The following is a 23510-nucleotide window of genomic DNA, read 5'->3' on the forward strand; positions in this document are numbered from 1 at the left end:
GTCTTGCCATTTAAGTCAGGAGTGAAAGAATAAATTGGATGACAAAGTATCAAAGTATCCATATTGTGATTCTGTATATCATATCCTTGTATGACACGACATCATATTTGCATGCTTCTATCTGCGTGAAATATCAATATTGCCGCTGTCCAATGTAACACTTCAAATTTATATTCTCTTTTTACATGAAACAAGTTGAAATTTTTTTTCTATTGCTCCTGGATAAAAACATAATGCGTTTCTTCCAATAATCAGAGAAGTGCTAATGGGATGCTGTCCATATTGTAAAAATATTGCAATAACAATGTATCATGATTTAAGAAAATAATGTAGTTTTTTTTGACGTGATTCTGTGGATTATAGTTAAGTACTTTGTACTCTGCATATTATGTATGATACCTTATATTGCATTACAATGAATTTTTTAAATGATGAAAATTTTGTGCATTCGATTATTTCATTTCTTAAACTTTTTCATAAGCCATGTGGACAACCACTTTTACACAAGTTGTTCTTCCAACATTGCACAAATTGTATTTAAAAAATAAATAAATAAAAAAACACTAACATTATCGTAACTTACTGTATGTGAGTTCCTCTCTGGGACAAAGTTTCAATAATGCAGTTGTACAGTATATATCGGGATACACCAACACCAGATATACGTACTGTCACTGTCTGAAATTAGATTAAATATAGATTTGTTTCCTTATGCATGAATTATAACTTAGAATGTTTATTTGTGCTGTCTTTTGAGTGTTAAATGGACAAATCAGCTTTACATTGAATCGAGTATTTTCATTTAGTCTAAAATATTTTTTAGGTATTCATAACATGCAAGAAAAATGTTTCTGCACGTCTCCCTCGTTCATTTGTTTTCTTTCCCAACACATAAACTATTGCACACTTGCTATATTCCCACCACGGGGAGAGACTCATTTAAATCTATACACACTTATTTGAGTGTGTAACGCAATGGAACAAAACAGCCAGAATTCCATTCGAGGCAATGATTTAGAGTTTTTAGATAAGCGTTAAAACAAGTCAGGGCAGCATATACAGCAAGTGAATGGAGGACTTTTGACAAGGCATTGTACTTGGTTCTCTGCTACATCGATTTGGAACCTCTACACCCTTCCTTGGGACTGTAAACCCCCACCTTCTCCATCCTGCCCCCCCCTCCCCTCCCTTCAGTCTATTTTAATGCATTTTGAAACACCTTGTGTGACCTTTTGCGTCTCCAAGCAGCATTGTGTTTGTACATAAATGGTTGTGCAGTTGATGGCTGTGGGATGACTGCTAAAAGCAAGACATCGTTTCACCGCGCTTATGTCGCGCTGACCCTCAGAGCTCCGAACAGCACCATTAATGGACAAGGCCTCTCTCTCTTCATTCACTGTTTGTCAAAATCAAGTCAGACCAAATGGTGGGAAGGACACGAGGGTGGCTGGGTAAAAATATCTTCACTCTGTGCGACTGGACAGCCACCGAGCCAGACCAGATTTCTTTCACCATTTGCAGGGGTACTTAGAGGAAAGAGCCATTCGTACATCGTTGACTGTTTGGCAGAGAACCATCCATTCTGATTGTGAGGGAAAGGAGAGCACACAGGGCTCAACTAACCAAGATGAATGAACACTCGTGTCATCTGCTTTGATGTTACAAAATATTTGTTGAACAACAATTGTTTTTAAGGCAAGAAAATGGCAGAAGTGAGTGGAAAATTTAAAAGCTTTCTCCCAGTATTTTCATTCACACAGGCGTTGTTATGGCCTATTCCCTCAGAAGACGCAGTCTTGGCAGGATTACTTCATATTCACCCCCTGCTAAAATTTAACGTCTTTCATCATTTCATTTAACATAATTTCAGTGGCTGGTGTGGGCTTGTGCGCTCTGTAGTAATATTAGCTCAATCTGCAGGGTGTAACTTAATGAAAAATATTCATGGTAGCCCCCCACCATCATAAAGTGGACCCCCCCCTCCCAGTTTGAAATTCACTGAACGGGAATAGGCAGCTTTGTCACGCATTGTGAACGTGACATTTGCCTTCACACTCTGTGGGAGATGACATCAATCACATTATTTGCATTCTGACCCAGGTATCGCCTCCCTTTCGACACACAATGTGGTGGAAATCCAAGGCAGAGGATGGATGACCAGTCAACACTGTTCAATAAGTCAGATGAAGTGAATTGTTGCAAGTGTTGCTTGAGAGTCAAATAATTAGCAGTATGTAGTTCATTATTGTTTATTGTACCTTGACGGACAGCCATTGACTACTTCATTCTTCACTGCACTTTTAACACCTTTTTGAAGCAGCATCTAGAAGGAAACTTAAAAACGGGTCCGGATTCATTGAGGGTGAATCCAAATGCTACACACTGTTGCACTTGTTCTACCCTGACACACTCTTGCAATTCAGTGAATTTTGGTTGCTCAGCTGGAGGAAGATTCAGGATTTCATTTCGACAGTCAAAAGCGAAGGTCACATCTGTGCAATTTCAATGACCGCAATAACTCATTGACGCCTGGAGGGAATTTAATTACACCTGGCACAAATGTTGACTTTACTCAAGGAGAAACTGTTTCGAGCTTGGAGGTTCATGGTCAAAGTAACTTTACAAATAACCAGTAGACCATTTGATCGGAAGCGGTTGGGGATAATGTGCAAGCTAGATTTTGTATGACTCTTGGAGGTGTAACTTATTTTCTTTTGCTTAAAAACATGCCTAAAATAACATATTTTTCCCATTACAATCTTAGTTACTGAGGTTATTCTTTCTCTGGCATTGATGACTTCACCAAATCTTCACCTGTGATTTCATTCACACAGTCGGCATGTGCTGCTCCTCACTTTCTAGATGCGTCATTCAGGCCTGCTTTTCCTGTGGCTGGCTTTTTAGTTAGTTATTCCATCAATAGACGAAATAGACAGAATCATTGCGGCATTACCACTAAATCATCGCATGTCCACCATCCATGAAATTTGTTTTTGTTGTTTTTATTCATTTTATTAAACAAAGGAGGTCAATGACGATGTAGTGCTACACACGCCTGACTTCGGTTTTGGGCAGCGTGGGATCGATTCTTGCTCATTAATGGTGTTTATGTACCCTGCAATTGACTGGCGACCAGTTCAGGGTCGCCCAATGTTAGCCGGAATAGGCGCTGGTGCTCTGCACGACCCTTGTGAGTATAAGCAGTGTGGAAATTGGACCCGGTTATATAACATTATTATTACTATGGAACTATTTTACTTTAAGTACGTAATGTTTATTGCAGGGTGGCACGGTGGAGCAATTGGTTAGAGCATTAGCCTCACAGTTCTGAGGACCGGGGTTCAAATCCCACCCCACCTGTGTGGAGTTTGCATGTTCTCCCCGTGGCTGCGTGGGTTTTCTCCGGGCACTGCGGTTTCCTCCCACATCTCACAGACATTCATTTATTGGAATCTCTAAATTGCCCTGAGACAATTGGCTGGCAACCAGTGCACGGCGGATGGATGGATGTTTATTTCAGTATAATGTTACACAAGTTTCATGGAATGTAGGTCACTTTAGTATAATTATCCATCCATCCATTTTCCATACCGGTTATTCTCACTGGAGTTGCGAGCGTGCTGGAGCTTATCCCAGCTGACTTTGGGCAAGAGGTGGGGTCCATCCCTGGTCACCAGGCAATTAGAGGGCACATATAAACAACCATTTGCACTTGCATTTACACATACGCGCAATATAGAGTCTTTAGGCTTTGTTTTTTTAAGTTGATTGAGGACTCTAAGTTGTCTTTACATAACAATGTGAGTGTACATGGTTGTTTTTCTATGTGTGGCTTATAATAGTCTGGAGACTAGTTGAAGGTGTCACATCTTTTGCTCAAAGTCAGATGAGACCTTGGCTGAGGATAAGTCCTGCAGAGAGTGTTTTATTAGACATGTATTATGTTTGCATTTATTTGTTAAATCAGTGTATTAAAGTTTTTGTTTGTTTTGGTGACCGTAATTCAGAGACAGTCATATTGGACTATTTGCCAGCCAATAGTATGACTATGACTACTAACCTACAATACACAGTATTTCAGTGACAAAGTAATTTGCCCAACACCGTTTCTAACCTCAATATTGTAATACAAACTGTTGACCTAGCTGAGAAACCTTTGCATTTGTGATGACAGATTCTAGACAGGTTGCAATGATTTTGTGTGCATATTATAAGGTTGTGTATGTGTGTTTGCTCTCCTCATTAGTGTCGTGTGTACACACACAAGCCTGCGAACACACTTTGGTCCGTCCTTGCTCGTTCTCTCCAGATAAGTGCTTGTCCTGATTAGGTTCCTTGTTAATCCCAATTGTGCCTTGTAATCAAGAAAGACCCCGATGCATGAATGCTGTGCGTGTGTGGTGTGTGTATGCATGTACACACGGTAAATATAGGACAGGGCTTATTATTTAATGGACATTCATTAAATAACTCTTAGGGAGTATGCTGAGAGGTAGAGCACATTAAAACAAATAATGTCTGTGTGTGTGTCTGTGTGCGATCCCCAACCATTATCATGCTGCATTAAGTCTATGGATAATGGATGAGCACTGTTTGTCTGTACAAATAAGCCAATACGAAGACCACAGCGCAGGAATCTGCCTGCCAAAGCAACATTTTTGGGTGTTTTGTGCGTGCAATTCCTTTTGTGTTCACTCAGCTTGCAAATGAATTGTGCAAAAAAAAAAAAAAAAAAAAGGCCTGTGATGACAAAAAAAAAAAAAAGATGTACAGAGACAGACTCACCTCGTAGTGTGCCGTACGCTGGGACTCTGAAATGAGCTGGGCATTGCAAATGTTGCAATAACTCTCTGTGAACAAGCCTCCGTCCGCCATGCCTGCAGACTTCATCTTCAACGGAGACTACACGCAAACACACAAATAGCAAATAATTGGAATTGTGAGGAATGTCAGCTTAGGTTTGAGTTACCAAAAGCGAGAAATTCAGTAATTGCTTGGATTTAGAATGACAGATCCGCCATGATACTTTGTCGTCCTGCGGATTGTTTTGGCTTCAGTCTGGGGAACAAAGGCCTGAAGGTCTGACTTGTGGCGGTGCACTTTATTTAGCAAGAAATTTTTCTTTCATGTTACCACAATTCAATGAATCCTTGATTACTTTATAGTCTACATCATGAATGTAGGTGGCATTATGATGTATTGAGTCATATTTGTATTTACAAGTACAGTATTGGCTTAGTGATTGTGATGGTTCCAGTGGAAAGAATTACATAACTAATATACTATTTCCCCCTACAGTGACTTAGGTGTTTATTTACCTAACATCAGATTGAGGGAGGTGTTCTTCATTTATATAATGTCTAATTTCCTTTTTACATAATTTTCACAAATGATGATGCAGTTCATGTCAAGTGAAACTGGAGTTTAAAACAAAAAAAGGATAAGTGCAAAGAAATGCAGCCACTGACTGGGGTGGCTTGCGAGAACTTAGACCAAAGCACACACAATTGTATGGTGATGACATCACGACTAGAATGACAAATAATCTTAAGGACGACACCTCCACAAAACACGAGATAATCTTTCATATTAAGCAGGAAACTCGTTTTCGTGCTCTGTTTCCATACATCGGAGAGACTATTTACATTCTTTAGTAGGTGCTCCTCTTTTGGTTAGCCAGATTTCATTCAATTTTTTATATTACTATCTATTGTATATGTACTATAATTCACCAAGACAATGCTCACAATATCCAACTGATAAGGGCATGTTAGTGAAAAAAGCGTCGTTTAAATGAATGGTAGTGCCACTGATGTAGTGTTACACTTGCTTGAATATATTTGAAACTGTCTCAAGACAAGTTGTCATGTGCAATTTATCCAACAAGACCTGAGAAGCCAAATGAAGTCTGTCATTGTGGTTTCTTAACCTGAAAGTGCCTAATTGCTCCTGCGTGTAGCGCGTACCATGGTCGATAAATGTTTTAATGATGTACTCGGAGTTCCGTGCTCAATTTTCCATTCATTATGCGTGCCCTACAGTGCAGTTCTCTGACAAGGTTAGCCTGTGTAACGGGTCTTTAGGGAATGATCCAGGAACAGCAACCGCTAAAGTGGATTAGATCTTCGCCCCAAGGAAGATCTAGATGTTTGCAGAGGCAAAAATCGTGCGCGACCGAAGTTTCAGGTACACCGAAGCTGTAGAGGTCACTTCCACGAAGTTTGAAATAACACTGCAATTATGCTGAAAAGATGGCCTTGTAGCTAGTGACAATAAGTAGAAGTCTTTCTCACGTTGAGTGTGTAATTACTTCGCACCAGTGCTCGACAGCGTCACTTCAGTGCACACACCTAAACACGCGTGTGGCTTCTTAATTATCCTCCTTTATTCCCCCCTTGTATTTAGTGCAGTCTGGACCTTTCATTTATCTGCATGCTTGTTGTATAGACACTTTCATTATCTTGCTCAACCCACAAGACCATCAAACGTTGACATTTAGCAGACGCGCAGGTGCTTTCCGTCTTTAGCTGCAAACTGCCACTTATTTTTGAAAACTATTGCTTTTTAAATTATTGTGACCACACAGTAGATGGTGGCCCTTTGAAAAACATATTGGCTTCTGCCACTCATCAGTTTCATTATCAGCAAAAGTCTATCTCTGCTATCATGCTCCAGCCTCATTTATTGATGCAACTCAAAGCCTTGTTCAAAGTTATCCATTTGTCTTGTATACCAGTCACTCACATTTGACGAGCACAAACACGCTCGCGCGTCTCCGTGCTCGCAAATCTCCACAGTCAAGCACGAAAAATCACGGGCGTAAAATTTGTTACGCGTCGAAAAAATAGATATTGAAAGACGTCGCTTATTTCATGTAGTCTTGACATTTATTTATGTGTTTATTTCATAAACTTTAACTAAGCAAGCCTGCTCCAAAACGACCAGTATTCACCCGGAAACAGGAAATGCAAGTAAACTGTACTGAGCATTTACGGAAGTTAGGCCGAAAGCGCATGTTCAGAACTGCTTCACATACTGTGAGCGCATTTACGTCTAAAGTCATCAACATAGCCGAAAGGAAAAGATCATGTTCTCTTAATATCAGTTGAAATTGGAAATTATCATTTCTGATTTTGAAATTTTAGTTTACTATTTTCATTATGTATTTGTTTATTTTATTTTTAATTTACAGTTATGTTATATTAACCCAGTAAGTTATTTTAAGGTTTTAAGATTCCATCCCTAATCACACCCACAACTTTATCTGTGAGTATGACTGACCACACCTGTACATTTTTCAAATGTGAGTGACTGGTATACCCAGTCAGACTTTGAATGTACTGTAATACAATATAACCTATAATATCCCATTGAATGAACAGCTACATATTGAGAACCAACTTTTTGTCCAATGTCCTGTCACCATTAAGTGGCTCTGTGACTAATTAAGGAAATGGGCATATGAACCTCCTTAGGGCTCGACCATCATACACAACACATTTGGTCAGACTGACCTTTTGGGAATAACTTGTCAAAGGTTTCGTTTAATTGCAAATACTCAAACCATGTCCCAATACCATTGCCTCTAGTAGGACGAAAACTCAACATCTTGGAAATTAGGTACAGTGTGTGTGTGTGTGTATATATATATATATATATATATATATATAATATATATATATATATATTAGGCACATAGATGTAGGCTGGTTTTGGAGGCAATCTATCGAAGTTGGTGGAGTTTGTCATTGCAGGAAGTCATCAAAATGGCCTTCAAATGACCAGTTCAAAACCAAAAGGCCAACTTTGTGTGTTTTAAAGAATGGCTTCTTGAGCTTTTTTTGGGGAGGTCTGCTCATGGTAGATCTTCTTCTTCTTCTTCTTTTCCTTTCGGCTTGTCCCGTTAGGGGTCGCCACAGCGTGTCATCTTTTGCCATCTTAGCCTATCTCCTGCATCTTCCTCTCTAACCCCAACTGCCCTCATGTCTTCCCTCACCACATCCATAAACCTTCTCTTTGGTCTTCCTCTCGCTCTTTTGCCTGGGAGCGCCATCCTCAGCATCCTTCTACCAATATACTCACTCTCTCGCCTCTGAACATGTCCAAACCATCGAAGTCTGCTCTCTCGAATCTTGTCTCCAAAACATCCAGCTTTGGCCGTCCCTCGAATGATCTCATTTCTAATCCTATCCAACCTGGTCACTCCGAGCGAGAACCTCAACATCTTCATTTCTGCCACCTCCAGTTCAGCTTCCTGTTGTTTCTTCAGTGCCACCGTCTCTAATCCGTACATCATGGCCGGCCTCACCACTGTTTTGTAAACTTTGCCCTTCATCCTAGCAGACACTCTTCTGTCACATAACACACCAGACACCTTTCGCCAGCTGTTCCAACCTGCTTGGACCCGTTTCTTCACTTCCTGACCACACTCTCCATTGCTCTGTATTGTTGACCCCAAGTATTTGAAGTCGTCCACCCTCGCTATCTCTTCTCCCTGTAGCCTCACTCTTCCCCCTCTACTTTTCTCATTCACGCACATATATTCTGTTTTACTTCGGCTAATCTTCATTCCTCTCCTTTCCAGTGCATGTCTCCATCTTTCCAATTGTTCCTCTGCATGCTCCCTGCTTTCACTGCATATCACAATATCATCTGCGAACATCATGGTCCAAGGGGATTCCAGTCTAACCTCATCTGTCAGCCTATCCATTACCACTGCAAACAGGAAGGGGCTCAGAGCTGATCCCTGATGCAGTCCCACCTCCACCTTAAATTCCTCTGTCACACCTAAGGCACACCTCACCATTGTTCTGCTACCATCATACATGTCCTGTACTATTTTAACATACTTCTCTGCCACACCAGACTTACGCATGCAGTACCACAGTTCCTCTCTTGGTACTCTGTCATAGGCTTTCTCTAGATCCACAAAGACACAATGTAGCTCCTTCTGACCTTCTCTGTACTTTTCCACGAGCATCCTCAAGGCAAATAATGCATCTGTGGTACTCTTTGCTCATGGTAGCAGCTATATTTTCAAAAAGTTCCAGTGTCCCTACCCTTTTTTAAAGCTCCCAACGACTCTACTCGGATGTAAATGGACCCTTTCTGCAGAAGTATAGGACAATATAATAGACAATAATACAGTATAAAATTAGGTGTTCAAAGACAATCGTCTAACAGGTTGACAGTTAATTCACATTCTATTCTTACTCACAAATGCACACATTACTAGAGTCTTACCTCATCCATGTACCATCTAAAAAAACTGGTTTGAGATTAGCCAGGCATCAAACTGTTAAACACCTGCCTAATTAAACGATGGAGTGACAGCAGGAATAGCCTTATCTACTTAAGATCTCCATTACTTGTGAATATCATAAGCGAGATGTGAGCGGCAGCCTAATTAAGAGAGGCGATCTGTTGGTGGGATTTTTGGAAATGCATGACCAACAAAGCGTAAAGATAAAAAGACAGATAGCTGAGGAGTTAATGAAAGTGGGAAAAGGTTAGGTTGGGGGGGGGTGGTGATCGAGATGATGTTCATACTCTTGTGATATCTGCATGTTTGGAATTTAAAGCTGCACAATTTCCAGCGGAACATACAGTATTATGTTGCAGAGAATCTCATTTTGTTGTGACATAATGGTAATGTTTTGAAACGACATGAGCCAGAAGCTGGACTCGTTGTCTCTTTAGCATAAGCAGGCTGAGTAAATCTTCAGTCTCATCTTTTTGATTATTTAGTGGCATCATTTGCATTTCGTTTTCGGTCAAACGTATTTAAAGAGGCCAGGATAAACTGTGGACTTTGTGAACCCAATTTCTAAATTAGGCCCAGATGCAGGGTCACATTTCAATTTCAAATGACTTTAAATCATCTTGTTTTCTTTCTGTGAAAGAACTCGGCTCACTTGGAAATGGTTATCAACTCCTAGTAAGAAAAAGTGCTGTGGAACTTGTAAAGTCAAACGTGCTGTGATTGCCCACTTCTTTAATCTTGGATCAATCTAAACAAAAACGTTCAAATCCAGCAAGACATCAGCGCTTTTCGTTTTTGACATCTATCATAGTTGTGACTGCAGTGTTATGCGTGTCCATGTTTATTTCCTGGGCGTTACGAAACCTCTGCGCAATCTGCCTCGATTCTTCTCACTTCTCAATGATATTTTTTTCTTTTGTTTTCAGCCCCAGTTTTACTTTGCATTGGTTAAGGTTGGGGCTGCCTAACCCTATTGGGAACACCTAATTTGATACTGTATGATTGTTAGGACTATCTAACCCTTAACCCAATTCTAAAATCCCAATAACATTGTTTGGTATACAAAAAATGCCTCCCCCTAGTAGACGTTTGCCTCATCTGCAGTTCCACAAATGAACCAAGCCCCAAATGTAGTACAGTATTTCTGTTGAAACTTGAAACTGATCACACATGAGTTTAATTAAGGATGAGATGGACATGATAAACTAGCATTAAAAAAAAATAGCCCTAAACGCAAATCAGACACACCACTGTGGGGGTAAAAAAAGGATTAGCATGCAAGCCAGACCAAGATGTCTGAAGACAGTCAACCTTAAGCGGATTCTCTTTTTAAGACCACATCAAGAATTTAACATGAATGTGAACTCTGAGCCTCTTTCCTGAAATCTCAGCGCCTCTGGCCCATTATTCATTAAAAAGCTGTCACTGCATTTGAAGGTGGCTTTTATATCTTTCTAATAACCGCTCAGGTATTTTTCCACCACCTAATCTTGGAATATCCATTTGAAATTTAACATCCTTGTACCCTGATAGCGCTGTTCGAAATGAACACCTCTTGTACAGCGAGATATCAACATTTTTAACACAATAAAAAGCAGGATTATCGTAAATGCTATATAGTCAGCAATCACTCAGTGTCGGTCAAAGTCTACTGGAGGAAGCTGTGAAGTAGGGGTGTGGAATATCTCATTTTTTAGAGGCCATTTAAGTCCTCAGAGGGCCATACTAACCCTTACCCTAAATAAACCTCCGAACTGCTAGCCTCATATCTATTAACCCTAACCATAAACTTTTACACCAAACCTTGACAGTAGTCTCTGTTCATCCAACCACATCGACAAACCCTAAACCTAACCCTCTAACCATAACCATGAATACAACCCTTACCTTATACATAAAACCTATTTGGTATCCTACATTTTGAATCCTAACTCTAACCCTAATCTGTGCACATTTGTAGCACTTGCCGTGTTCTATTTTTCCTTCTCAGAATTTCATGGCAGGATGGATCTAAAGGAGCACAGCAGGTGACTGCAGTACTTTTTGCCAAGTCTATCAAGAAAAACAGCTGCTCTGAATAACACACCCAACACAATGTTGTCTTTGTTTCACATTTTCAGTAGTTGCTCTTTTGTTTGATAAAGAGCTCCTTTTCTAAAAATTGAAATATGAAATTATGCAACTAGAATATGAAATATTGACCCCAGCCTGTCAGCCAGTGACCCGTTTAATGTCTCACTCACAAGACCAACAAGCTTGATGATATGAAACCTCATTGCAAAAAGCACTCGGCCGTGCCACTTTGATGCTTGACATCACAAGCAGCTCAGTTTCTTGCCACCCCTCGAAATACATCGACACCCAGATGAACGAGCCTCCCTCTTGCACAGAAGCAATCAAAGGTTCCAGGCAGAGTCTGGTTAAAAAATAAATAAATAGTCTTCAAAGGAATCCAGAAGCTAATTCAAAGCATTTGCACTGCAGCGACTCCCTTTGTGCTAAATACAGCAAACTAATGCAAATACAGCGGGGCATAAACACAAAATAGGAATACAATGTGGAAGCTGAAATAGCTGACACAGATAGATTAATAGGACTGTCGTGTATGTTCCAGTCTTCAATTCATGACAAAAACACTTTGACTTTAGGGTTATTTTGGATTTTTAGTAATATATATTTATCAGTCAATTTAAAATCAGGTTTGAGTAAAAATTGGGAGCCAGCATCAGGACACAATCAAACTGGTGATCTTCACGGGAAGAACATGGCAACTCCACGCATGGAAGCTGGAGCCTAGCTATCATCCCCACACCTCAAAACTGTGAGGCATTCGTCCATGCCACTGGTTCACTGTGCTGTAATGTTTCATTTTAAATTTAACTAAGATAGTCCTCATTTCCTAATTTGAAGTTTTCTAGCAGCCTATGACTTGTGCAGTGAGTTGTGATGCTGAAATTGGCACTCCATTTCCCAAGGAGTGGTAGAGAACAACAAACGTTTGCTGTTCCTCTTCACTGTTTGTCCAAACTGTGCATCTCATACAGTGGTTGCAAGTTCCTCTCCAGCCACAATCTGAATAGTCAGCCTATGTGCACCCCCTCCCTTTGCTCGCCCTTCCTCTGGTGCGAGCATGGCCTTGAGTGCAGTGATTATTCATGAGAGACGGTGTAGGCTAGACTTATCTACTCATGAGAAAGAAGAGCTACTGTATCATGCATCTTACTACTACTGCAGTGGATTACAGTGAATCATGCATTGAAGCACTCCTCCTTCCAAGTGATAACTTCTCGAATTATTCATGATATTTGCAGTGTGGATGCATGTCTTTTCATTTGCATTTAAAGAGTTCGTTTATCTTAACAACGTAGAAAGTGCAAAATAGTCAATGGTCTTTCAGAGATGAGGAGGAAGAAAATTTAGAGAGACTCATCTTCTTGAAAGTGAATCCGTCATTGAGTAATGAAGATTGCGGCGAATCATCTCCCAGATTTCTGTGTGGGCCAAACAGATATTTACAACAACCAGTTGGTCCAGTGATGTAAAACCCAAGGATTCTAAATGTGAGGTAAAATCGAACCATGTAGCAAAATAAGTCTTCATTCCAGTGTTCAACTTTTAGATTATCCGCAGCTTTAACTATTGCATGGCTGCTTGAGTGGAGATTGCACAGTAACATCTGAGAAATAAAGAAACAATACACATTGGAATTCAAACAAAGGTTGGATATTGATATTCAATAATGTATATTTGAAACAAAATGCATCAAAACAGGAAAAAATTATATATTGGGTTATCCATTCAAATATTACTTACAGCTCGCAAGCAAGCAACAAAGACTTACGTAGCCTAGCAGGCTAGGGATAGCACTAATGAATGTACATAAACATGCAGGCGTTCTGTCAAATCATGTTACTCATCTTTGGTAAGCATGGGTTTGTGTGCATGATGAATGTTGACTACTGAAACCAAGTATGCTGACAATGGCAAGAACAAGAGGCGACGGTCACAATACGCAATCCTACATGTCATCGTCAAGGTGTGCTGTCTGAGAGTTATCGTCGATATATCACACTACACGAACGATATCCCAAAAATCAAGGCATGGTCAATTTTTTTATTTTGGAGTCATTGAGCAATTGGAGGCTCAAATCATTGGTCATGAAGTATATTCATGTATAATGTTTCATTTCAGATAAAATATGTTGGGCCCAATCTGGGAAATTGCCCCCAATGGATAATCAGGCCAATGTTGGCCTCTGATCTTGGCATTAAGACCAAAATGACAGGCTGTACTTCATCCATGCTTTGAGCGGAAATAGGAATTGAATTTAGCAAGATCTCAATACATATTGATTCTTGAGGTCACAAAATAATACAAATGGGTTTGTTTTAACTCTTTAATATCTTTGAAATAAAATACAGCAGGTTCAGTCTGCACTCAAAAGGAAAGTGCAGGACTTCAAGAGACCTAAAAGCTCAATGCAGTTTTTGCATTCCTTACAAAATATCAGAATGCCCTAAGAAATGAACACACGGGTCAAAGGAGAACCTTGAACTTTCATCATCGCTGCAAGGATATAAGCTCTCTTCAGGCCACCAGATACAGATTTTTATTTTGTATTTGTTTTACTGGAGAAGTTTTCCACTGTATGATACTTTGTCTACTAACATTTGGGAAGAGTGCACATTTTGCATTCAACTTGAGGCAAAAAATAAACCAGACATAAAACAAAACATGTTTTGTAAAAACTCTTGACCTAATTTTGCTAAATACTTGCGATTATGTAAATCTACTCTTTAGAAACGGCCTTCTCCAAACAACAACAAGGTTCATAAGTGGTCTCACAATTGGCCGAGCACCTTTCAATGTAAGCGTTGTTTTTTTTTTTTTTTTTAATTTGTTTTCTAAGAGGGATGGATGAGTGGAATTGTTAGGCAAGAAATGAAACAAAACAGTTCAGAAAAAGAAACAACTTCCGATTTCCATCCTTAGCTATGCAGTAACGCCTGTGGAAGACTTATACTTACTGTATATAAATACTGGCATGGAGTTAAGAACATTAACAAAAATAGTAATGACATTAATATTCAATGAGGTGTATTCATACTCTTGTGAGAAATTTATTCAAAGCATATTTTAGGCTTTCCATAAACCTTGCTTCTTGAAGTATTAGTAAAAAAAAATTTGTAAACATTTGAACAGAGCTCATTGAAGATGCTCAAAGAAAATGTCAATAATAATAATGCAATGCATTCCCTCCATTCAGCTATTCTCATCCCACCATCCTGGACATAATCTGTCTGCTGGTGAGGTACTGAGGTTCCTCTCTCAGGATATTTTGGTGGTATTAATGATAGATTGTCTGCTTTGGGCTAGCGATATTGACTCATTAGAGGGTGAATCAGGATTATTATCACGGGGAATAAAGTTTTTCAGTTAAGCCGAGCCCATCCAATCCCTTGCGCTGTGTGTGTTTGTTCACATACTTTTAGGCATGCGGACTTAATGGCGGGTAGAGAAGGTTGCGCTGTTATGTTGCTGTAACATATGGGTAGGGATATACTTGATGGCAACAAAACTGTTGGGGTCTACATAATCTGTGAGCGGCTAATTGCTCTCTTTTATAGTGTTTAACTTTCCAGGCAAACTGGAGGAGGTGCTACAGGGCAAATATAAAGTACTTGTGGTTTTTGCACCCACCGATATCACATCTGTATTGGATGTGAGACTCCAGGGGTGTCAACATCAACAAAAGCAATAAATATTTGCATAATAGGTGCATATTTTCCCAAAAGAGCTACGGAACAGAAATATAAACTTGGAGGTTTTTCAGGGCATTTTTGGCAGTCTCTGTAATAGCACCACATATTTATTTTGACAGGCAGCAAGTGAAGTCAGCATTTCATTAGTATAATCTCCCAAAAAACCTACAGGAAAAAGTCACTTGTGAGCAATCTTTTCAAAGTTATTGAAAAAAGGATTCCGGCGAGACTTTAGGTGCACAGCAACTAAAACACTAGCTTGGTTGAAAATGAATAAAAACTGGAAACATTTGAAGTCAGGCATATGACATTTTTGTCATATTTCTTGTAATACTCCCTCAACCCACGATTATTGCATCAGCCAATTAGGAAACAGAAACAGGCGCTCTGTGAGGTGAAACTGCAAAGCAAAAGCAGTATAATTTATTTGACGGCCTCCCACTTCCTTCAAGTGTGGCACTATGTAAGCGTGTATAAATAGACTCTGTTACCGTACGGCTGACAGCTAATGAAACGCCGTGGTCCTCCTAAGACACGCCCGCATACTGTGTCTCCTTGTGGATCGTCTGTCAACCAGAGGGTTCCATTTACGGTATATAAATCTGCATGAGCGTGAATATGAATTGATCTACTTACATACGTGTGAAATTCCCACGGAGATATGTGGAAACAAATGGCAGTTTAGCAAAATTCACATCGGCATGGTCTTAGAGCCATGTGGCAAGTGCATCACAGCACACATAAATCATTGTAATTCTTTAAAGTATATCAAATCATACAGTATGTGAATCAGAGGAAACGCATTGCTGCTATAATAATTCTGCACTGCATTGTTGACAGAAATAAACGCTTATACAAGCATTTCTACAAAAAAAGGAATACAGTTCAATGAAGACTGTAGATTTTAGGCTTGTTTTCCCCACGCATTGTATTTTTGAAGCGCTCTGATACAGTTTGTAGACTTCTTAATGATCACACAAATGAAAGTGGGAGCTTTTCGAAGAAATACTACTAATAATAATTCAAGAACGTTTTAAAGGGAGGTCAAAAAAGCTTAAAGGTCAAGTGTCATCCCATATGAACATTCTAAAATAGATATTGTAATGAAAAATGCATATACCAACATTTACTTTGTCTATACGAAAAAATGTCATCCATGCAGAAAGTTGCGCAAGTGTCATTTGACATCCAAGTGGTTGCCATATTGGCTGCATCTCCTGCCTGTAACGTCACCCCGGAGATTCGCCATTGAAAACACGCTGTGGCCTCTACTGTGGGAGACGAACACGCCCCTTCTGACACGGAAGCTCTTTTTGAAAAGGGGAACATCTCACAACAGAGTGAAGTTACCGGGGCAATATTACCCTATTGTTTCAACTCATATTTAGATGATATGTGGATCACGGTCAAACTGCCTCCCCGTCCGATCCACTTCCGCGGCGGAGTGTCGACAAGGACGAGCCAGCCGCCGACCGGCGGCAATCCACAAGGCCTGCGGAGGCCGTCCTTCAGCAGTTGCTGTACGGAAGACTTCCGATGCACATAACGACACATTTAGCACCTCTGATTTACGGATGACCCCCCTCCAACTATTGTTTTTTTACAAGCTGTATACACACCTACTTGTCATTTCGAACCACGAAGCTCTCCTCCTTTGCACCTGTGCAATCCATTTTTCACGACGAACCAGGTCTCTTGGAAACTTACGAAGGGTAAATCCATCCTCCTGAGTGTTAGAAGAATATCAAGCAATGCAACAAACCGGCATTTTAGCTATCACGAAGGAACAACGACCTACCTTCCCGGGGGTAAAACTAATAGAAACAAATGAGTCCGCTTGAGGGGACCCCTGCTCCGTACGTCACTTCCTGCTTCTTCTCGAAAACAAATCCCTCGAGAGGATTTTCAAGGTAGGAGTTACAAAAAGCCATTTACGTCAAAATCATGATTTAAAAAAAAAAGGCATACCATGTCCATACCAGCCGCCGTTTTTTCATGAATAAGATACTAAAAATCGTGCATTTCATGACAGCAGCCCTTTGAGAATACGAAAGAGTGCTGCTAATGAAAAAATGCGATAGATGCATCTCAAGTTTGAATTCTGTAAAAATCTCAAATCAATTTGTAACTAAAAATAGATTTGATTTTCTTATTTGTCTATTTTGAGCTGGTTGATTACCATCGAAAATATAACTGAAGTGAATCGGTTTAATATTTTCATTTCACTTTATGAATTGAAACTACAAAAATAAGTCAAATTTCTATTCTTAATAATTCAAGATATATCATTAGAATTTTCTAAATTTCATTGAATTTTCAGACTCTTGGTCATCCACATTCATATGCATGTTCCTGTGCTGTGTTCATGCAAATTCTGACCTGACGCACTCAAGAGGGGAAGGCGCTATTGATATGTGAGGGCCAGAGCATCACGCTCACTCTGTGGACTGGATTAAATGGGCCGTGACCTTGCGGCACCTAGCATCTATAAATACCAAAATGTGTGATGTCTACTCTGAGACACGTGATCATTTGCTTCATCGTATTCCATGCAAATCTGTTTATCTAGTGGTACAATCCTTTTACTGATACTACAAATATGTTCAGTTTCACAGCATTTGAAAAGTGTTGCCGGTTATAAGAAAGGGGTTCCAATGCGTACGTCTGGAGAGAAAATTCTTGGCTCGTTCAAAGTTCTGCGGCTGTTTATTGAGTCTGTGCAGGCTCCAATGAAATCTCTAGGCTACTGAGGCATTCTGGAGTGCAAATGAGTCGCATGTCTCAGAAACCTTGTTCTCAGTTTTGACTCATGGGTCCCCCCAGCAGAATAAAAAAAAAAAAAAAAAAAAAAAACACGCAGCTATAATGCACCCAAAAACAAATCAAACTTCAGTGGTATTTTGGCTCTAAATCTGCATACACACACAAACACAGGCACAGCATTTAACTATGTTGCACTTATGGAAAAGACAGGATGGACCAAAAAAAAAGTAACATACCAGATAATTTTTGTCGGATAAAAAAAGAAAATGCTGTTTTTAAAAAATGTCAAACGTCAATATCTTTGTATTTCTATCTATACATTGTATTGGATGTTTAGCAATTAATCCACAAGAGGACAGTGCCTTTACCCATAATTTTGAACTAATACAGAGGTAAAAAGGTGATACATTTTATAAGTGGTTGACTTTTTTTTTTTTCTTGGTATTGCAAGCCAGCTTCAGATACGCCACCGGTCGAGTGAGGTGAATATGGAAGTAGATTAGTGCCACCAGGATTTGAATTTGAACTGTAAAATGAAAGAGGATTTGAATTTGAAATGTAAAGTGAAATAGGATATGAACTTGAAATGCCATGGAAAACAGGATTTGAATTTGAAATATAAAGTCATCACATTTTCAATTCGCTGTCTGAAATTCAACCGGCTACTATTCGCTGTCTAAAATTCACCGTTTGTGCCACCAGGCAAGGTTACTTCAGTTCAGAGTCAAACAGCCTGCTAATCCAGTTATGCTTTCTTAGTATGTGACGTCACATGACTAAGAAAGCGTAACTGCGATTGGCTGGCTGTTCTGCCTTTTGGTACAGACGGTGAATTTTAGACTGAATTGTAGCAAGTTGTATTTCAGACAGCGAATTGCAGCAACTACTAAAAATGTGATCACTTTACATTTCAAATTGAAATCCAGTTTTCTGTGGCATTTCACATTGAAATCCTATTTCACTTTACATTTCAAATTCAAACCGGTGGCAGTAATCTACTTCCACAAGTGAGAAGCAAGATTTTTGCCCTGAAATTATTGTAATGCCCTTGGATGAATTTATTGAACGGGGGAGTGAAACAGATGAGTCGTAAATGAGAACGCTTGCAAAAGTCTGGTGTAGGCCACAGCTCACATCCAGATACCCACATTGAACTAACGCCAGCAATCCCGACTTCATGTGCTGACGGTCACACTCCTTACAGGCACACACCTAACACAAATATACTACTGTACATACAGTGATGACACTTTCCAACAGCAGTGTTCGTTACCATGACGACCAGGGGCTTTCGTCATCCCACCAGCAAGTGTGTATTGCTGTTCTTCTACTTGTAAAAGCGAGCTCAACGTATGGAAAGTGTAGTCAGTCGAAAGGTAATACAAACATTTCAAGTTGGGGGCAACAGTTCCATAGACTACACTGTGTGTATGTGGCACAAGAAATCATCTATTTGCAGACAGTTTTCACCTGCCTGTTCCTTGGTTCTTGATTTGGAGATTTTATGTACTCTTCATTATTTATTGTTGTGATTTTTCTGAAATGCCTAAATATGCCACAAGACGGTGCCAAAACCAAGTCTGAATAGGAATTGGTCTCAAGGAAGTATGTTGAAGGCACCCAACTCGACTGAGGGACAAGTTTTCTTTGTAGGGGAGGAGCTAAGTTTAGCCTTGGCTGTGAGTGTGACAAATTTAGCAATCTTCAAGCAATTTATTTGTGAGAGTAATATTATACCACGAGTTCAAAATATATTTGTGTTTTTAATCATAGTTTGCGTTGCACTTGTAGTTTAAACTATTAATATGGGCAATTATAGACATTTTTGGGTGTGTGGCAATTTTTCACTATTTATGGTAATTGCTGTCTAAGCAAAAAAAATTCACAATTTACAGTTTATCCTAATTAAAATGTACACAATTTATCCCAATATAAATGTAAAGTTTTATAATGGCCACTGATTATTTTTACTTCCACCTAACAGGTTTGAAATTATCAAGCATTGTGTTGGACCTCAGCGGTATCGTTATTAAAAAAAAAAAAATGTCCTGGTCAGGTTCAAATCTTAGACGAATCACATCTTTCACTTGACATTCACTTCATATTTTTTGGAGCATTTCCCACCATCATGTTGGCATCGCTTTCTAACGCATTGAGCTGTGACAAAAATGTCAGGGTGTCATTCCTTCCGGGTGTGTCAGGGTCATCTGTGACATTTTAAAGTAGCATGTCACTCACGTGGCTGGAGCAAATTTGATAATCTATTTTGATATTTGGATGGCTCATCCCCTAATGCACCCACAAAATCCCCCTCGCTCATCCCGCCTACCTGGCAGACGGCCAGTTTCCGAGCACGGCGATCCAGGGAAAGAAAATTGATTTCTAAAGAGCTCTGTTTGCTCGGATATGAAATATGCAAGCGGTTATTAGCCCAACACCGGTATTAACATAACATGACAACTGTGTCGAGAGATATATTAAAGATTCGACTGGTTCCCGCTGAGCACGATACGTTAACATTTCAGTAAATGAATCATTATAAGCACAACACAATTATAATGATCTCTGCTTTATCTGAGAGAGATGGACACACAGCAAGATCTACTTAGCGCTCGCAATAGCTCCACCGTGTACACAACCGCAGCGGGCAGCTCCGTATTGCTTATTATGCCGCTAATAATGAACGTAGACTGAGAAAGGTCAAACGAGCCACACGCTGATGCACACGCAACGCGCACGCACACTCACGCGCACACAAAAGCGCAGACCCAGATACATAGTCATCAGAAAGGTCACAGCATACGTTGTGTGCGTGTGTGTGTGTCTGCGAGAAAAGGATATTTGAAGATGATATGCTGCCTGTTGCTATGGAGCGGTGTGTCTCGCAAAGACTTAATAAATAAATAAAAAAACACACACACACACCTCCGCACATCATCACATTCTTATACTCCAAAAATCACTGTCTATGATGGTGTCACTTTTTCCACCAATAAGAAATACATAAAGTATTTCAAGTGAATGGTTGGAACAATAAAGGCACACGTAGCTCCCTGTGAAGACGACACCTCCACATAATGTAAGGTCTTCTTGCATTAATGTGCATCAGACTGTTGTTTTGGCTAGCAACAGCCTTTATTTGAACTCCTTGTGTGTGTTTTGTGTTAATGGTTCCTATACTTTTTTGAGACACGGTGACTAGCAGCGCAGGGGCCACTGTTGGTGGAAAAATGGTAATCTACAATCACTTCTGCACATTTGACGAACCCCTTGACAATCACTTAATGAAGAGATCCATTATGATTCCCATTCCAAAGCCTCAGACTGTGTTTGTCTGTGTGCGTATTTGAATGGTTCATTTGAGTTCACAGAAGGAAAGCTAACACTTTTCAAGGGGACGGCTTTCCCGCTAATCCCTCCAGGGTTGAGTAAATTATGCCAGTTGGTTAATCAGATTCTCCCCCACTTGCATTTCACCACCTCTTGAGCGACAGACAGCCAAATGGGCTACTTCTAGGTGGCTCAGAGCTCTTCTGCATTATGCACGGATTCGTAAACTGGTTTTATTTATCACATACAGTCATCCTGTTTTTAACTTGCCCATGTGACTTGTCACCCTGCTTTCTCTGACTTGGAATGCAAAAATACTACAGTCTGACTCACAAAATGTCTAAAGATGCAACGTTTTAGGACAACAAACAATGAATCTCTTTTGTAGTAGGACAAGGACGAGAAGAATAAAAAAAATCCTCTTATTTTGGAGAAACAGCAAGAAGTCAGGCAGAGCAGATGGCGCAAACATGGTTACACAGAAAATTGTAGAGCGATCCCATGTCAACGTCTACTCAAATAATTGGCACGAACTAATTTAGAACATGCGGTAAGACTCAACCCACAACTGAGAGACTGTTTACACGCTTCAGGTGCTGCTGTTTGGTTAGAAACTGAGTTTTAATGAGCTACTCAGTAGACTTTAATGTTCATCTGTGAACATTAAAGTCTACTAAGATTGCAGTTCGGAACTGTGTTTATTTTTATATGTTTTTGTTTGTAAAAGTCCTGTTCAGCTGCTGAGTATTGCAGTATACTGGATTGTATGCCTTATCATGACAGAACAGTTTTGCTCTGCAAACGGCGAGTTTACTTTTCTGCCTCTGTTTTAGTTTGTATTGGCATGCACATTTACTGGAAATGCAGTTGGACAGAGTGAGCTTTGAGAGTGTGCAAACTGAGAAAACAAAAAGCAAAGTGACCATAAGACAATAACTTTGTCGCATATGAGAGTTTGTGGATGGGAAAGGCAGCGCAAGATGGGAGGAAGTAACATGACAAGGATAGGACAGGACATGAGTATTAAGACAGACATTGATACAGTGTGCATTGGGAGTGCTGATGCGGTGCCAACGCCCCATCTTAGAATCCATCCAGTTTCTATAGCACGTGTTCTCAATTGGGGATGCAGGTGAGCTGGAGTTCATCCCAGCTGACTCTGCTTGACCGGTAGAGCTTATGCTGGACTGCTCATCAGTCGATCACAAGTCATGAATCATTCACACTCGAATTCACAAACCCATGCAAGCACGGGAAGAACATGCGTACCACAGTGAACAAGACGTGAACCACTTGTCCATCTGTGAAGAATGACGAGATAGAGAGTGGCCATACACCAAGCAGCTAAATACTATTGGTGTGTACGTGTAACCAACTTGTTCCTTTCCTGATGGGAAATAAGCAACTTATTTTTCATATTGGCCACTAATTGCTCTTTGCAGTTTTCAGTTGTATCACAGACACTGTGATACCACGACCCGAGTAGAGTTCAGGTGTAATCGCTCACCAACACCAATCAATAAGTTGATGTACAAACAAGGCTGTGAGTCCTTTGCTATATGCTGAAAAATAGACCCGGTTTACCGACTCCTGTGAGAGCAGAAAATTGAGTCTGATAAGGAAAATAAATGTTCTTTTCTGAGCATTGAAACGATGGCTGCTTGTGAAGATGGAAATAAACAGTTGTTTGACCCCATGCCACTCCATTACAATGTGTCTGAATGAATGATATTTAAGGATTGTGTGTGTGTATGTGTGTGTGTGTACAAATATGTGTGGATGGGGAGCTCTTGTGACGGGCAGACGAGCAGTGAAAAGGCCATAAAGTGGTATCACACCGCCACAGACGCGCATTAGAGCGGGCGCTCGTCCCAAAGTGACGGGTACTTTTCGATTAAAGCAGTTTTAGTGAGACGGAGCAGAAGTAGAGAAACAAGAAGTCTGCCATGCATCTCAACCACTGTTCATGTTCACATTGGAGCTCAGTTTGAGGGGAGGGGGCAGAGAGAAACGGAATGGCTAGGAAAATTATCCGCTTGATTAAAATGAACCAATTAAATTGCTCTGATACCTTGGTTACGTTTTTACCACAGGATGAACTTGAAATTATGATTTTAATCAACAGATCTGAAATCCTCTCCACAGTGAAGCGCATTAGATTACTGACAGAGCTACACCATCATCATAACAATGAATAATCTCAACTGCGTCACAGTGGTCTCAAAGGTCAACAGTTTAACTTGACCCCATTTCAAACACAATTTACATGCAAATGTGACAGAAATATGCAGCAATAACCTATGTGAGCCTTAGACCTGGGACACATCTAAACAAAATAACCCTGCAAGAAACCCACAGGAAATTATTTATTTATGACGCACGTTCATGACCC

The 23510-nt window shown here is 40.0% G+C and overlaps 1 protein-coding gene across 1 annotated transcript in view; it reads right to left on the reverse strand.

The window, feature by feature from the left end:
- Positions 1–23510, reverse strand: part of zgc:171482 (zinc finger protein) — a 73399-nt gene that overhangs the window by 47314 nt on the left and 2575 nt on the right. Inside the window, exon 2 of the mRNA XM_061837987.1 lies at positions 4786–4902. Coding sequence (XP_061693971.1) covers positions 4786–4902 — 117 coding nt within the window. The remainder of the gene's footprint in view (positions 1–4785; positions 4903–23510) is intronic.

Source organism: Syngnathoides biaculeatus, chromosome 12 (assembly GCF_019802595.1).
Source record: "Syngnathoides biaculeatus isolate LvHL_M chromosome 12, ASM1980259v1, whole genome shotgun sequence".
Lineage (NCBI taxonomy): Eukaryota > Metazoa > Chordata > Actinopteri > Syngnathiformes > Syngnathidae > Syngnathoides > Syngnathoides biaculeatus.